Source organism: Alosa alosa, chromosome 14, assembly GCF_017589495.1.
Source record: "Alosa alosa isolate M-15738 ecotype Scorff River chromosome 14, AALO_Geno_1.1, whole genome shotgun sequence".
NCBI classification, from domain to species: domain Eukaryota; kingdom Metazoa; phylum Chordata; class Actinopteri; order Clupeiformes; family Clupeidae; genus Alosa; species Alosa alosa.
Window position 1 is genome coordinate 26,929,869 of NC_063202.1, and position 17,662 is coordinate 26,947,530.

The 17,662-nt window shown below is 47.2% G+C and overlaps 1 protein-coding gene across 1 annotated transcript in view; it reads left to right on the plus strand.

The window, feature by feature from the left end:
- znf536 (zinc finger protein 536) overlaps positions 1-17,662 on the plus strand; it is a 158,867-nt gene that overhangs the window by 115,296 nt on the left and 25,909 nt on the right. The window contains 2 exon segments of the mRNA XM_048262699.1: positions 4,910-6,470; positions 6,472-6,722. Of these exon segments, the coding sequence (XP_048118656.1) occupies positions 4,910-6,470; positions 6,472-6,722 (1,812 nt within the window).

Below are 17,662 nucleotides of genomic sequence, written 5' to 3' on the forward strand. Positions count from 1 at the left end.
GGACCACCCAACGTGCATCCGTCCCCACTAATAAGTAGCACATACCTCCGCTCTGGCAGGGAATTAGGGAGTGATTGCATGGCAGGGCCCAGCGTTTGCTCACTGACGGCTGGGAATCCCCCGGCGAAGAGCCCCCCTCTGTCCAACCACCAGCCGGCCAGTGCCTGCGCCTCCACAACCCCCAATTCCACCTCCACGGAGTGAACCGCTGAAAAAAAAAAACGAAGGGGGCTTAGCTCGTCCACATTGCCCCAGCGACAGGGGAGCTGAGAGCTAGCAGCGGGGGGAGCTGTGTTTCTAACCCAGGGAGCATGAGTTATGCTTGCTCTGAGTGGAGGGTAAGGGTCCCCCAAAGGGCCATATTTCAGCCAAGAGGAAACAGAGGCCCTGGTCCCTGAGCCTCCGTTAACTCACTCACTCGCTCGCTCCCGCCCTGCTCCAGTCCACGTGTGCGGAGAGGGAGGCTGACGAGTGTCCAGCCCCTGCAGCCGTGCGGCGCCCGGGCTCCTGCTCTGATGCCTTCCCAAGCTGTGGTCCTCCTCTGGCGCCAGTCCATCACTCAGTGTTTTCCCTTTTGGTGAAGAGGCGCAGGATATGTGCGTTGCTGTGGCATCCACGAGCCGGCTCGGCCATTAAAAGTCCATATTGACCCCTTGATGCAAACACGAGTTGACGCATAAATGACAGAGAAGCTCCCTTCAGTATCCTGGCGTCACTGCACATCACAAAAGGATTGCTTACTGAAAGGGTCTTGTGCATTGTGCAACACACAATGTTAGATTAATGACTCACTAACATTTTGTTGAAAGGAATGAAGTGAATTTAAATTTCTCTAAAAGTTAAAGAGCTAATGTTACGGTATTAATTTCCTCTCGAACAGTGAGTGGGAAAATATCCATTAGCGAAATTAAGCACAGTTTCTAGGTAGCTAACATTGTGCAGCGTACAGTGTGGGGCCATAGTTAATGAACACTGCAGAGGGTGATATTTCATTATACAAATTAATGCTCACATTTTAATGGGAAAGTCACATAATGAATCTAGGCTTCAGTGACAGCAATTAGAGACACAGATTGTCCCCTTCTGGACAAGGCAGTATTTAGCAGTAAGCAGCTGTGTGTAAAAAATAAAAAGGTCCTCACTCTTGACAACGGGTGTGCATAACTTGAGGGTGAAAAGAGGCAGCACAGTTCACACTCACCTTTATTTAAAACAGAGGGACACGGGAGCCCGACTCCTCAGTTAACCTTGGTGATGGAAAGCTTTGTCCTGGGGCTGTGTCAATGTGGGGACAAGGACCTGCCCCTTCTGGATTAGATGGCATATTTCACTGCTACATTATGTAGTGTTATGAAGGCTAGCAGCTGAGCCTGGGGGGATGATTTGCAGTTGTTTCAATGTGTTACTGAGGTGCTCTGCATTTTGTCCATGGCAGAAATAATGTACTCTGTGCAAGAGTGTCTATTTCCAGACCAGACCATTTACTGTAGAGGTTTTTTTTTTTTGTCGTTGAAAAAAAAGTGTGTTGGTTTGTGTTTTTTTTTTTTTCTCAAGGCAAGAATGGATGGATTTGAGGTTCAAAATGTTATACTTTTGGATGTAAGTACAAATAAAGTCTGTAACTATAGGTGTGAGGTGGGGACTGCTGGATAGCTACTCTGGGTTTCAAGTCTCAGTCCAAATAAAACCAAAAAGAGGCACTTGTTCCAGCTCGAGTCAATCTCCCCTCTCCCTGCGGAATGCAAGCTGCCTTTTCACTATTATGTAAAGCCATATGGAAATTCATCTTAAAGTATGTCATATCTATTAACCATTTTAATTGCCCTTCTGTAGAGGCTCTGGGTGTTTATTCAGAGTGGTTACTATGGAGTTGTGACAAATCGCACAAATCCAGATGAAATCAGTTTGAGCCGGACTTCTTCAAGTGTAGCTACCCACAGCACAGTGTTTAAAAAATGAGAAAAGTTGGTAGATGATAACAAATAAGTACCATTCACTGACAAAGCCCTGCTGTATTTTCCCTGTCATATAGGAACAGATGGCAATTAGATATGTGTTTTTTTCCACACCATTTTTATTAAGTCAGTCTATCAACAACAGCAAGGGAAATAAAACATTCCCCTTTTTCTCCCTTAAATGATGAGAAATAGTAATTTCTCTACCTCTCTGTCTTGGCTATCTATTATGTTTTTCAGAGGTTGTGCTGTTTGTGTGGATATCAATTAAAAGTGGATTAACGGGTACATAATGACCTTTAGCAGTAAATTGTGTGTAATGTTGCAAGGCAGGATACAGTATATTCCCCAGATGTCACACATGCCCCTGACGTATGATGGAGCAGATGTCTTACTGAGCCCAAATGGTCCACAAAGAACACGCCACACACACACACACACACACACACAAACACACACACAGAGGGACTCATCATGCACAAATAGTTAACATACAACACTGCACATGTATTATGCATCATGTTGATTTCTCTCTCTCACTCTTTGTCTAGATATAGGCATTTTTATGCCATGTTTATGTTTGCTTACATCCATATGTTTACCGAAATGTGAAGCACATTGTTATCATTGATAACAACTTTTGCATTATGTGTGTGTTTCCCTGGCAGTGTCTTTAACAATGGATCTGAGCTAGAACACAATGTGAAAAAAGGAAAGAAAAAAGCAGATCACTCTAATTTGGCTTTAATTTTGGGCCCAGAATATCATTTTGTCCAGTTAAAGGAATTGAGAATGATCATTTGCATCAGGGACGTTTCCTTATTAAATCAGGCCAAGCCCCTGTTATCCTGCTCACAGGATAAGCACTTATTGGGTTAAAAGCTCATCTCGTATGGTTTATTTTAAATATAATCCTCAAACGCGCTCTTGTGTAAAAGAATAAAGCTCTGGTCCTCTTGTCTTTCTCTGCTTCTCTCTCATTCCTTCTGCCTCCCTCCTTTCTCTTTCTCTGGTATCAATATTGTATTGAGTTTGTGTTTGTGGTCCTTTATTTGGTAGCTGTGCAGTGGGTCTGCAGATCTTCGAGTCTTTTTCTGGAATGGTGCCCTCCAAATAATGATAAATTACTTGAGCAGTATGCCATTTGCTAATTATATCCATGATTTACTACAGAGCGAGACTTAAATCATTCAATTCAGTCTTGCGTAACAATGCAACATTTTTTTCAGGTTAAAAATGGTTTCCATGTGTATAATCTAAACATTTTATAGCTATATATACACACACACAATACTTGACAAACATCCTTTTATTTTTGGATTTTTCCATTCCTCTCCCTTCCCTCTGCTGTGGCTGCTGTTTCAGCATTTCATTTTGGGCATGTTACCATGGTTAAAAATCAAGCTTAACATTTTGTTTATTGCTTATTGATTGCAAATCTGGCTTTAATTTTGGCTATACTGTAATTGCTAACAGGATATGTTTTATGCTAAAATATTGAACTATCATCCACAGAAACAGTGGTTCCCAGTCTAAGCTGTTGTCTTCACAAACCTTTTTACACCACATTTACTAGTTTCCTATCTTGCCATAGATCTGCATAGTACTACAATGCGTCTCCACTTTGTTAGTCAGGGGACCTGTCATGCATTAGTGACTAGTCATTTCATTTTCAATGCAAGTTGGGTTCAGTAATCATATATAATACCTCATGTGGATTTTAAGGGTTTAGGAATTATGATTATACCACATAGCTTTGGCTTGCTTTCCTATGCTACAGTCAGAAAATACATAGGAAACAATATCATTAATTTTCCAAAGAGGCAGCCATGACTTCCATGGCAGCACACTTGACCTCCATCTTATGTCCAATCAAGGAACAAAACCACATGTTACAGAATGGAAAGACAGCAATACAAATAACTGTAATTAAAAAGTAAGCAGTGCTATAGAATTACTAAAGACGATTTACTCAGGATTTTAATAAACAATGTTAGAAAATGAAAATTAGACAAATTACTTGTTCAGACCTCTTCTGTCACAAACACTTGCGGTATCACCACCACTGCTTTGTTAGACAAAACACTTTTCTCTAAATATAAAACTTGTTATGGTCTCAAAACAGTTACATATTAAACTTGTTATAGAGTGGGGGTGCCTGTTATGCATTGCGCACTATTCAAATGTACTAATCCACATATTGAAACAGGTCTTAGAAGAATGCCCATGTGTTGCGCATATGCACATTTGTATGTGTTTGTCTCATTTGTATTCTGCACTCAGCCCTCAGAACGAGGGGCTTTCATCGTCCACATTTGGGTCCAAGAGGTCAGAGTGCTTTCCCCCTGAGAACACAGGGCTTCTGCTGAACGTGATTTATCCTTTCCATGATAAACTGCAAATAGAGAGCGTCCGAGAAATCACTGCCTCACCGCCAAGACAGACTCCTGACAGCAACCAAGGCCAAGGGAAAGAGAGGGGGAGAGGGATGGGGGGAGGAGAGAGAATGAGAGAGAGAGGGAGACAGAGAGAGTGGGAGAGAGAAAGAGAGAGAGGACACCAACAGGCAACAGCGGGCTCCCACCAGCACACAATCCCCCATGCAAACAGAGATAACATCCAGACAGTTTTGTTGTCAGCTGAAAATATGATCTCTGTAGTGGACTGAAGGCACCATATGGTGAAATGTTTTTTTGTTGCACCGACGTGAGTGATGGCTCACTCGGCAGAGCTGGATCCACCCGCACTTAAAACCCAACACCCCCTCCTTCTTCCTGAGAGTATGCTGATGAACTAGCTGTTTATAACTAGCTGTGTGGAGATGAACACTGTTGAATGTAAGGGATTTAAGGCCGACAAGTTAATGTAATGGTGACAAGTTAATGTAATGGTGTTATCTTTCCCTCTCTCTCTCTCCCTCTCTCCTTTTCTCTCTCTCGCTCTCTTTCCATCAGGTGAGAAGCCTTACAGATGCCCTCATTGTGACTACGCTGGAACCCAGTCAGCCTCACTGAAGTACCATCTAGAGCGCCACCACCGCGAGCGTCAGAACGGCAGCGGCCCCTCGGCCAACCACCCGCCCACCTCCTCCTCCTCCTCTTCCTCCGAGCACAAGGAGGACCACGGCAAAAGTGGCGGCGCCGTGTTCGCCCGGCCCGACGTCCTGCGCGGCGTCTTCAAAGGCATGATGCCTACCAGCCTGGACTTCCGAGGCAGCCAGCTCCTGCCGCACCAGTGGGCCCCACCCAGCATGCTCTCCCCGAGAGAGAGGGAGCGGGAGCGGGAGAGAGAGCGCCACGGCCTGGGCGCCGACAACACAACCGAGATCGCGAAGAACCCCGAGGTCCCCAACACCGGCGACAGCCCGGCCAGCTTCTCCGACCTGGGCAGGGCCTACCAGAGCATGGTGGGCAACGGAGTGAACTTCCAGGGCTCCCTGCAGGCCTTCATGGACAACTTTGTCCTGAGCTCCCTGAAGAAGGAGAAGGAGATGCGGGAGAGCCAGCTGCAGGGCCCACTCCAGACCCCGGCTCAGCACTACAGCCTGGAGAGCGGCGAGCCCAAGGCCAAGAGGAGCACCAGCGAGGGCGGCAGCAGTGGCGGCAGCAACCCGGAGGAGAAGCCCACCGCAGACGCCAAGCCCGCCGAGGGCAAGCCTCGCTCGCACGCCCGCTCCCAGTACGAGCCCCTGGATCTGTCCGTCAGGCCTGACACGGCCTCCCTACCTGGCTCGTCTGTCACCATCCAGGACAACGTGCCGTGGCACGGCTGCCTCTTCTGCTCCTTCACCACCGCCTCCGTGGAGCTGATGGCACTCCATCTGCAGGCCAACCACCTAGGCAAGGCCAAGCGCGGCGCCGGCGAGGGCAACGACGGCCTGCTGGGCGAAGCGTCTCACGGCCTCGGTGGTAAGGGCCCCCTGGTGGCTCCTCCATCCCTCCTGCACCACCACGAGGGCTCCTCCACCCCCCGGGAGAGGGACATGGAGTCTGGGGAGCTGAAGAGCGCCTGGTCCAACCACATGGAGCAGCCTCCACACAAGACCTCCATGGGAGACTTTGCGAGTGACTTCTACAAGCCCTTTGGCCCCCTGTTTGAGGGCTCCGCCCGGGGCCTCCAGGGGCCCCTCGGATTCCTGGAGCACCAGCAGGGGCAGGCGGGCGACGTGGGAGGACCGGGTGGCGGCGCCTCCCTGGACGAGCTCTCGGACAAGGCCTCCTGCGGCGAGACGGAGGCGCCCGAGGAGCGCAGCCAGTCCGAGGGGGAGGAGGCCAGCAGGGAGGAGACCCCCAGCCGCCCCGCCTCCAACACCGCCGCCGCCGAGCGGCCAGCTGGTTACAACCACCGCGACGAAGAGGAGGACGACGAGGCCGAGGCCTCACAAGAAGAAATGGAGATGGACGACGACGACGACGACGACTCCCTGCCCACGCAGGTGCCTCTGCGCAACGAGTCCCCTCTGTCCGCCAAGGACGCCCTGAGATCCAAGGGTCCCCAGAGCCTCCGCGGGGCCCCTCTCCCCACAGCCCCCAGCCCTGGAGAAGCAGTGGCATCAGCATCAGCAGCAGCAGGCGGGCCTGGGTCTCCTTTCATCTCACGGAGGTCCCCCAGGGCTGCTGAAGCCGGAGCAGGCCCATCTCGAGCAGCAGATGAACATGCTGTCCGTCCTGAGGGCCTTCAGCTCGGAGAACCTCGGCGCCTTCAACGGAGGCCTGGCCAGCAGCACCAGTGGGCCGAGCGGCGGCACCAAGAGAGTGGATGCAGCCGGTGAGTCAGACCCCCTGTGTCTCCACTCCATACTGTCTACTCCAAGCTCATTCCAGAGAACTCACTCACACACACACACAGTCACGCACACAAACTCACACATACACACTCGACAGCCACAGCAGGTTTACCTTAATGCACACATACATAAAAAGAGATTACAAATGCCCAAGTTATTCAAATGGACATGCCGCGGATACACTTTACCCCACAAAAGCTCTTTTGAAAAATAAAATTCAAACAAACAACAGACCCCTTTTCCTGGCAAGATCAAAAGAAGCAAGCTTTACTCTAAAGTGATTTCAACCTTATTTCAAGCAAGTTTAGAAGCTATCGGTCGGGCGAGCAGCCGCAGATTAATCTTTATTACTAGTTGATATTACCTGAGCTGGAGCTCTCTCTCTCTCTTCCCCCATGCCTCCTCTCTCTTCCCCCTGACAGAGCGGGAGCAGGGCAGACCAGCAGCCAGTCAGAGGAGACCCCCCAACTGCCCCCCATGTCATCTCACCGCTTAACTATCTTAGCTTTCATAAAGCCCTCTCCCAAAAGCCCATTACTTTATAAGACCCAAAGATCTATGACCCTGTGAAAAATGAACTGTCAGCTTTCATGATTCTGCTAAGGTTACTGCTGCTTCTCCAGACTCCAGAGCGTTCTCAGAGTGCCCTTTTGGAATTCTTTGGCAATAAAACCGGAGAAAGAAAAGTGAAAGAGAAGAAATAGCAGAATAAAAACAGAAACCGCTCTAAGAAAAGAGTATGTCATGTTAGAGTGGATAGCTTAAAGCAGAACTTCAGTAAAACAATTTCCATAGTTCCACCCCCATTCATTTATAATATGTCTATTTTTTCATTTAGTGTGTGGTAGTTTAATTCGTATGCCAATATGTCTTTTCACTTTTCTACTCTGAAAGTGATTAAAATGTGACTTTAATTTCAAACTGTGGGTTGAAACATACTGTTAATTTATTTCATTCCCTGCTAGGTTGGACTTATTTCTTATCATTTTCAAATATTGCCTAGTGAGAAAGACATTAATTTATTTTCCAACAGGATAGCAACAGTGCAAATAGATACAGGGATTAAAAAGGAGGAAACAAACTTTTATGTTTTTTTTAACAGAACAATTTTCATTAAATTACTTTGTCCCCACAAATAACTTTTAAGCACTCTGTACATTTGTTTAAATCAGACTAAGTTTTGTAGAAATCTGGAAATTAATTAAAACTGCTGTAGAACTACAGCAAGTACAATGGCATCAGCAAAGACTCAATTCCCACAGTTATATACTGTATATATGTAACTGTATTTTTTACAAACAGACATTGATAGATTAATATCCTATTTTAATCAGTTTGATGGGATTTTTTTTTATTCAGTGTAAATAAAAAGGCCCACACTTTTATCAGGCTGTGATAAACCTGTAATAACATAGTTGTGTTACAAATAGCAAACTGATAAACTGCAGGTGTTTAAATAACATGCAGAGCCAACATCTTGTTTAAATGAGATTTGGATCGGCTCTGACGTGGATTTCTCTTTTGGTTTTAATAGAACTGACATATAAAACAAAGTGACGAAAAGGAAAGCAATGTGCGCCTCCGTCTCTGGTCAAAGTAGTTTACATTAACAATTCATGGCGCCCCTGACCTTTCAGTTATGGAAAATATGTCCATCATGGAAGGACCTGTTGCATTTTTAATTTTCTGAGGGGGGTCATTCACAGTGATGGAAATGAATGCCAGTTTTCTGTCTACTGTGTGAATGTCTTGTGTTGTAATGTCCTGGTTTAATCAAAAGCCGTTTGAAAAGTAGCCTTGTGACGTACTGAAAAGCCTGACCTTTATAGATAAGGCTTTGTCTCCGGAACAAAAGTTTTTTGTTGTGTTTTTTTTTTTTTTCTTAAAGCATGGCTGTCTCAGTTGCAGGCTGTGAGTGAGGGCAGAGGAGTGTGCTGGCGCTGACGTGGAGCAGTGTGTGACAAAAGGGACACACCTCACTAATCGCTGTAAAAAGCCAGCGATGACAGGGAAATATACTGTAGCCATATACTTTACCTCATGTGTGCAAGGGCAACGCTGGGGCAGCATTTTGAACACAATACAGAAATTAAGCAGATTTGTGGGAGTTGTGGGAGCGTTTGTGTGGGTTGTACGTGTGTGTGTGTGTGTGTGTGTGTGTGTGTGTGTGTGTGTGTGTGAGTGTGTGCCACAGAGTAAAATATGAAAAGTATACTGTAGTATTGTTCCATAGTTATCACAAGTGTCCTGTTAGTCCCCATGTGTCTCAGATTACACATACACATAATCGCTCGACTAATGCTTAAAGGTTCAGAACAGCTTTACTGCGATGTGTGTGTGTGTGTGTGTGTGTGTGCATGTGCATTTCTCGCTCTCTTTCGCACACACACACACACACACACACACACACACACACACACACACTGCATGTAGTCACTCTCTCTCTGTCTGTCTTCACCTTTCCTCGCTGCTCTCTCGCTGTCTGTACACAGCTGGGTGGAGGGGAGCCAAGCCATACCCCTTCTCACTCAACCCCCTACAAAGTTCAGTCTCCTGGCAACATCCATGGAGAGACCTCACAAGTATACAGAGGTGACAGCAATACAGTAAACAGCATTTCCCCCAGCCAGGGGAACACTCACCATGCATTACACACATAATCAGGCCAGGACACAAACGGCCCGCGCACGCAACAAGACACAACGGCAAGCCAGGCCAGGGGGGGAGAAGGAGAGCCGGTTGGAGGCATTAGTCTTTAAGAGCAGAGAAATTCCTCCCGCTTAGATCTGTGAGTGATCTCACTGTACTCTTTCTCATAGTCTGTCCCCTGAGCTAAAAGGCCCCCAACTCACATACAGCATTGCCCTCCTTTCTCACACACACACACACACACACACACACACACACACACACACACACAGTCACTATCATATTGTCCATGACCCCTCATTCCAAGTAGCCCTCACTGGCTTCCATGTGCCTGGTCACCCACAGGGATTTAAGAGGCGTGCTCTGTCTGCTCTGCTGTTATTCGGGTCCTGGTGTTGCGGGGTGGCTGCATTCCCAAATTCAATTCAGATCAGGCAAAATGTGATTATGTGAAGTGGCTTTGCATTAGGTTTGTATGCAAATAGTGCATAAATCATTAATACGTGGAGACTCTCAGCTGATTGGGGCCTGTTGAGCAGGCGAGGGGATGATGTCCATGAGCTCCCCACCGCAGAGACCCCCTCTTGCAGACACACACTGATACATATACATAAATGATTAGACACACATGCACAGGGCAGATGAGGAGAGACAGTCAACACATGTGTGTGTACCCACACACACACAGACCCACACACACACATCATGTGAGACTGCCAGGGCCATATCTAGTATCATATATGTGTCACAGGAAGCCCCTACAGGAAGACTGCTCTGCACAAACAGCTCAAAAGAGTATTTGCCCTGAAGCTTGGTGTTTGTTGGTCTCATTTGTCCAGAAAGGGGTAAAAAAAATATGATCTCGGTGTTGACGCCTCCTCTGCTGTCTGGCCGTATCTGCGGTCCAGTCGATTGGACATGCATTGTTGAGAAAGCCTAATGGCCGTGTGCCATTGTGTGGGCCAGTCATTGTGTAAGTGTATCGCATAATCAATACTCCGCCGTGTCACTGGCATATCTTTAGCCATGCATGGCCAAGCTTTTGGTGTTGGGCCCTCTATAAACACTGTTACTCATAACCCCCCCTGCTCACTCTCTCTCTCTCCCACCCCCCCTGGTGTTAATGTAGCCCAGGCAGGCTGGCCACAGGTGGCTCCAACACACCCCCCACCCCCCCCACTAGTCTCCATGTAATGTCCCAGGAATGCTGCGTGAGCTCTCTGTGGGAGATTGGCATGCTGAAGAGGCCAGGTGACAGAGGGGGCAGAGAGGAGAGGGACGGGGCAGTCCGATTTGGGGGACGAGAGGGGAGAACACTTACGCTTAGTGTGAAGCACCTCTCAGAGAGAAGAGTAGAGAGAGGAGAGAGAGAGAGAGAGAGAGAGAGAGAGAGAGAGAGAGAGAGACGGAGAGAAGGCGTCCTTCATCTTCTGTTTGTGTTTTCAGCAACGCACTCTCTCTGCTCTCGCTCCGTGCCCTGTCGCCGCTGCTCTGATAGCGCTGTTGTTGTTTGTGCTGTTGCGGTTGTTGTTGTTGTTGCCGTCGTCGTCGTCATTGTCGATTGCTAGGTAAACGCTTATCTGGATCCACCTGCCCTCTGGCTCCATTAGCTGGAGTGAGAAATGGCTCACTTGGCTCTTCTGAGAGCCACAACAAGCGTGATCCAACACCGCCGCCACCGCGCCGCGCCGTGCTAATGGGAGATGGAGGCAGGGGATAGTGTTACGCTGCGTGTTCGCTCCTCCGCTTAGCACAGGCCAGGGGGTGGGAAAGGGGGGCAGGCTGGAGCAGCGCTGGGCGAAGGTGAAGGGGCAGTGACGCGGACGCCCCTGGCCGCCTGCCTGCCACATGAGGTCAGTGGGCAGGGCGAGGGCGCGAGGGCCCTGCATGCCGTGCCCGGGGCTGACGTCCTCCCCTGCTACAGACGCACTCTCGGTTTACTGTGAGGAGAGGTGGACCCTGCACCCTCCACTGACTTTTACCACACCGTCAACACATTCTTCTGGCCCTGCTGTAGAGGACACACAGGGGCTTTAAACAGACAGCAGAGAGAGCACTTCCAGTAATGGGGGACGAGGGACATCAGTGTTCGTTCTGCTGGAAGAGGCCAGACACTGTCATATACAGCATTCATATACTGATCTTTTCTTGGGGGGCTTGGGTACCTACAGCTATAATATAGTGTATAGTAATATATTATAGTGTGTAGCATCTATCTGTGTGCTTTTGAGTGTGTATGTGTGTGTGCACATTGATTTGTGTGTGTGAGTGTCTGGGCGCATGGGGGGGGGGGGGGGTTCTGACCTGTGCGTACATAGTTCATAAGGGCAGGACACCCCCTGGTGGAAAGGCTGTGAAGCCTACTCCCTCTCTGCTCCTGCTGTACCCATTCTCACAGTCACCCGAACCTCAGAGACAGGATGGGAGACAGTGAGAGTCAGTTGCAGTGGGAGAGAGAAAAAGAGTCAAATCAACTCAGAGGAAGAAATATACATTTGTAATTCCAGACCTGTGCAGACCTGCAGTGCCATGTTGCATTCGGATTGATCATTCTCAGGAAAAGACAAGAGGCAACACCAGGACTATGCAACCGAGTAGACTTCATCACTGTGCAAAGCCCCCAGAATAGCGCAATACGTTCACCATATGCAGCGTTCAGGATGAGCCGGAGCAAAGGAGGGAGAAAGAGAGGAGTGGAAAATCAAGGAGAAAAAGGGAGAAAGAAACCAAACAGGGGAACACAGATTGCTCCTGTCAGAAACACAAACTATGTCAGAGAGGGAAAAAAAATACTAAAGAAAAAGAAAGAGAAGAAGAAGGAGGTAAATGTATTCAAGCCCCCCTGGTATTTTTAGCCTGTTCGTAGAGCAGTCTCCGACAGAGTCAGTCTGTTCAGCAGGACTCATGGGAGTCTTCTGCTGGATGATGGCTGAGTTGAGGGGGAGGAGCGGGGGGTTGATGGTGGTGGTTACGGGGTACTTTGTAGGGGGGGGGGGGGGGGGGGGGTAAAGGGGGGAAGAGGAGGGGCAGTCTGCAGGTCGGGGCCGCTCGGCTGTCTTCTTAGCCATGAACACGGCCGTGTCACTGGTGGCCAATTACCTCCGTCAAGAGGGCCATGGGTGGAGACGTCTCCCCCTCTCCCCCCTTCCTCTTCCGCCCTGTGTGGGACTTGATCTGGGGCTTGTGGAGGTCAGGTGCCGGGGCCTCTGTGGCTCACGGGCCTGTCAGACAAGGAGTTGCGCCTCCCTACCACGCTCCCCTCTTTAAAGGCGGGCTAGGCACCGAAGGCGGCGCCGTAATGGAAGGATCATATGTGAGTGTCCCTCGGAACAGGTTCTTTGGAGCTATTATGATAATTAAAAACATATGGTGCCGACACCAGACTGAGTGCGTCCACAGATGCACAGGATCAGAGCTGGCATTAGGGGCCTCCTCTGCTTTCTACCGCGCGCAAGAACAAGAGGAGTGTTCCACATACACACACACACACGCACAGACACAATCACACAGACAGCAGTTCACACAGAAGCTCTCCCAAGACACATGGGCACACACCTACGCAATAAAATATATACATATACACATCCCTCCGTGGGTATCCGTGTGCTGAACTATCTCCTGCTCCTCACTTCACATATTCATGCATGCACTCCCCACACACACACACACACACACACACACACACACACACACACACACATAGACAAATGAGGACTTTTTTGATTTGAAGTCTCTGAAGCATGGTTTAGACAAACACCGCTCACAGCCACACAGGCATGCAAAATACAATCACACCCTCAGAGGCAAATGCATTATTGCCTCCTCTTGTCATCTTAACGGTGCTTTCAATTTGCAGTACAGTGATTACTGCAGCCAGCTAATTTTTAAACTGAAACTATTATGGGGGGAAAGAAAGCAGTGCCAGCATTCCTTTTTAAAACGGAGAGATCTTTGATATCTTTGTTGTTGTCGTAGTATCTTTCCCCACACCCATCCCCCACTCTCTTTCTTTTCCCTTACTCTGGTTGAGAAGAAATGCACATACTTTAAAAAAAAAAAACAACACGAGGCTAGGATGAAACCTGGTAATTGCCAATAATACTGTCCTCATCAGGTGGCTAATTACCAGTGATATGGCCCGCGCAAGTCTGTTAGCACACACGGAGGCACCGCTCAGGCTGCCAGCGATGAGTGTGCCTGTCCCAGCATACCCCTGCTATTAGTGCAGTTAGTATGAGCCACAGCATCAGGGTCAGGCCGACAGACAGGGAGAGGGAGAGAGGTGGAGAGAGGGGGAGAGAGAGTGAGAGAGATGGAGAGGGAGATGGAGAGAGTGAGACCGAGATGATGCTCACAAATGTCAAGGTGGAGCGCAGTTCATCGTAGTGACTCGCAGTGCGGCCCTCCGACGGCACAGAGAGCTCGGTGCGGAGGATTCATGGCAGTTGCCATATGGCCCCTTCCTGCCCCGTTCTCTCAGTCCCTGTCTCAGGCCCAAGCTCTAGAATGGAGCGCAGCTCCTGATGAGACAGAGGCAGGTTTATCTGTCTCTGTCTCTCTCTCTCTCTCTCTTCCTGGCTCTCTCGCTCTTCCCAATTCCGCCCCTCCAATCTCTCCCAGCACACAGGCCTGCCTGAGGGAGTGAAGTTCTCCCGTGATTAAAGCATCCTCCTCTTGATGGTTTTTTTTTTCGTCTTCTTTTTCTCTCTCTTTCTCTCTTGGCGACAGACAGACAGTGGTGCCGCTGATGTGTGGCTCTGTGCATTGTGCCGTGCAAGATGGCGGGGCGAAGCTGAGGTGCTATTTTCACATGTTCAATATTACCATTTTAACTTGTAGCGAGGTGAATTAGCGCCTTGTCACTCAACAGTGCACATACTACATTCAAAGAGCAATTAATTGTAATAGCTGTTGTCAAGCCCACTGGATGGTACCTGTTGCTTTCTCGGCACAGCTGTGAGATCTCTAAAAATATTTTTCCCCTGCTAATTTCCCCTCCTGATATCAACTTCTCAGTGCTGAAAGCCTTTGAAAGGGTTCATAATCTCCCCCCTCTCCCTCTCTCACAGTCTAATACCTTGATGATGTAGGCTCCATAATTTCCTAGAGGAAAAAAGGAAGAATCATTGAGTGAATGAAGTATCAAGTTCCCTGTGAAAATAAAAGGAAAGGAATATGCGATACTAACGACTACAAAACAATTATTCTATTCACTATTTAGACGTTAGGGGGTTGGGGGTGCACGTCTGTGAGCTTGGGAGTTTACAAAAAGTGACACTTCACTCTGGCAATGATAATCATTGTTTATGTGCGACACAATATTCCTGTGCATGTTTTCGCTCAATAGCAGAGAACCTTAAAGCAGTACCTTAATGAATTGGATTTCCAACCCAATGTATTTTGATACGAGGATGCCTCCCCCACTTGTTATTTGACTGTTTGTTTTGCGGCGTGCAGACTTTGTTGAGAGCGAGCGAGGTGCTCCTCTCCTGCTCCCCACCGCTCCTCCCAAGGCGCTCTTAGATGTTACACGCTGGTCTCCCAGGAGTTGTACTGATAAAATAACACCTCACACACTTGCACAGGTACACCGCACAAGCACACACACACACACACACACAAGCACACACACACACACACACACTCTTACACTCTTGCCTGTGATAGTGTAATGAGAGAACTTGCCCCAGCTTCAAGGTAGAGAGAGTGCGAGACAATGTGGGAGAGCAAGGAAGAAACAGGGAATAATATTATTTTTAAGAAAAATCCCACAACTCTGTGTGAACCTTCTTTTTTGCCTTTTATTTAACATCAATGGTAGACAATATACTGAAGGTAATAAAAAACACAACCTAACTACAGTACACCAAACAAACAAGCAAACAAAGGCAGAACGTGGGTCGGTGCATCTTTGGAAAAGTAGTGCAGCAAATTACAAACAAATAACTTGCATGGCTCCTGCCTTTCACTGTAGCGTGAAAGAAGAAGCCATACCAATAAGCCATGTTTGATTTAAACATCAAAAGGAAGGAGAGAGAGAGCGAAGGGAGAAAGAAAAGTTCCAAAGAAGAAGTGGGAAAAAAAATGCACGAAGGAATAAGCCAAAACATTATACCATTAGCTGTTAAAAAATGCACTTAATGCCTCTGTAGAGATGGAAATAAATAGCACGCGCGCTTGCATTGTTCCCGGCAAATCCCATAGACTGGATTTAGAATGGTGCATTGTTTATTAGGGAAATATGGGGGGAGGTGAAATGGCTGTTGCTCTAATTGCAGTAATTTAATCAGGATTAGAAAAGGTTACCTGCATGAGGCAGCGGCAGAAACGCTGCAAGGACATGCACGCTTGAACAGATCGGCATATCAGTATATGTTTATTTCTCTTAAAATCCACTGTCTCTCTGATGAGATATTAGCTCTGCAACAATGATGCTTCTCTTGGAATGAGTAAACAGAATGTTCTATTGTTTCCCCTCTCTCCCCCTCCCACTCTCTTTTTCTCTCTCTTTCTTTTTCATTTGTATTCTCTCTCTCTCTGAGCCCTGTTAAATAGGAAGCAAAGAGAATCCATTTTAATCTGATTAATAACTTGGTTGATCACATATAACCTAATTTTCATTCAGTGCTGCCCTTGTCCGCGGAGTCATATACAAAATGACCTTTGAGTCACCACGGCGATCATAAAGCACAATAAGCGCCATTGTGCTGTCAAAAAAGCTGAAGATGTTTTACATCATTACAAAAATTTAATGTTCCATCTTTTTTTCAAACATGATGCTTTCCACAAAAGGCCACCTTCCAATTGCGGGCCATTAGCCCGGGACTCGAGTTTCCTAGGGCCTGGGAGATGGGAACAACTTTTCTCCTGCTTTCGCAGTAATATGAATCGTCCTTTTAAAACAGATATGGTTACATATTAGTTTTGAAAGGTACAGTAACTGCTCAGCTTTAGCTGTCTCCAACAGTGGGGCTTTTGTTTCCTGACAAACCTAATAACTGGCCCTTGATCCTATTTTACTTCACTCACTTATACACACACACACACACACACACACACACACACACACACACACACACACACACACACACACACACACATTCACACTGCTCCTACTGTAGTTGGTCACAGATGAAGGCCAGCAGTCTGAAGAGATGTTGTCAGCTGTCTTATTTAAGAGACATGATTTCATGCCTTTAAGGTCTTTGGTTAGCTACTAGCATCTGACATTTCTGTGAATATAATAGAATAGAATAGAATAGAGTGCATACCTAGAGGCAGATATCACTGTTCAATGCACAATTACACACTCTTTGAAACACACACATACCCCCCTCAGACACACACACACACACAGATAGGGGAGAGAGAGAGAGAGAAACACACACACACAGACACACAAACAAACAGGAAATGAGAATAAAATATGTATGAAGTGGGCTGAAGTCTGCATACACCCATATGTTTCAGCATTGAAACAGACTGCAATGAGCCTTACACTAATGTGATGTGAGCTTACTATAGAAAGAATGAAATAATTGTTTAGATAATTATTATTATTATTATTATTATTATTAATATTATTATTTAACAACATCAACTGCTTTGTTTGATATGCCACTTACCAGTACCCCCTAGAAAACCAGTGGCCATTTTCATTATTATGTGAAGAATGTTTCTTTCTCTCTGCACCTCTGAAATGGAAACTTGTTTTGCTGTTTAATTATCTGTCCTGGAAAGGAGGCCTGCCTTGCCTGCCTGCCGAGGATGGATTCTGTGCATGATTCATTGGGCAGAAATTCTTGTAAAATCTGGCCTAGCATGCATCAGTTTCCAGAAATTGTAAGAACTTTATGGTTTATAGTTTTTATTAGACCCGGCAGGGAAAAAAAAGGTTGAAGGATTAAGCAGTGGATTAACACCATACTTTAAGATAAATCTTTTTTAATGTGAAACCTCATCCCTGCTCATTCTGGGAAAGCACTCTTATTAACCACTTTATATCACCCTTTGTGTCCCATTTTTCCTGCCCAACTTTAAGCACATGGGTTTTTTTTTTCTGACAAGCTCTGTGCCACTTTTTTTTCCGTCAGCTACACAAACACATTCTTTAAGCTTTTAAACACAGAACAATAGACGAGCACATAGCTGTGCACATTAATGCTTTTGTAAATGGAGGGGGGAAAAGCGAGGAAGAAAAGAGATAAGCAGAGCTTGGCTGCATTGCCCCCCCACCCCTCCCCTCCCCTACCCCCACACACCATCTCCGTTC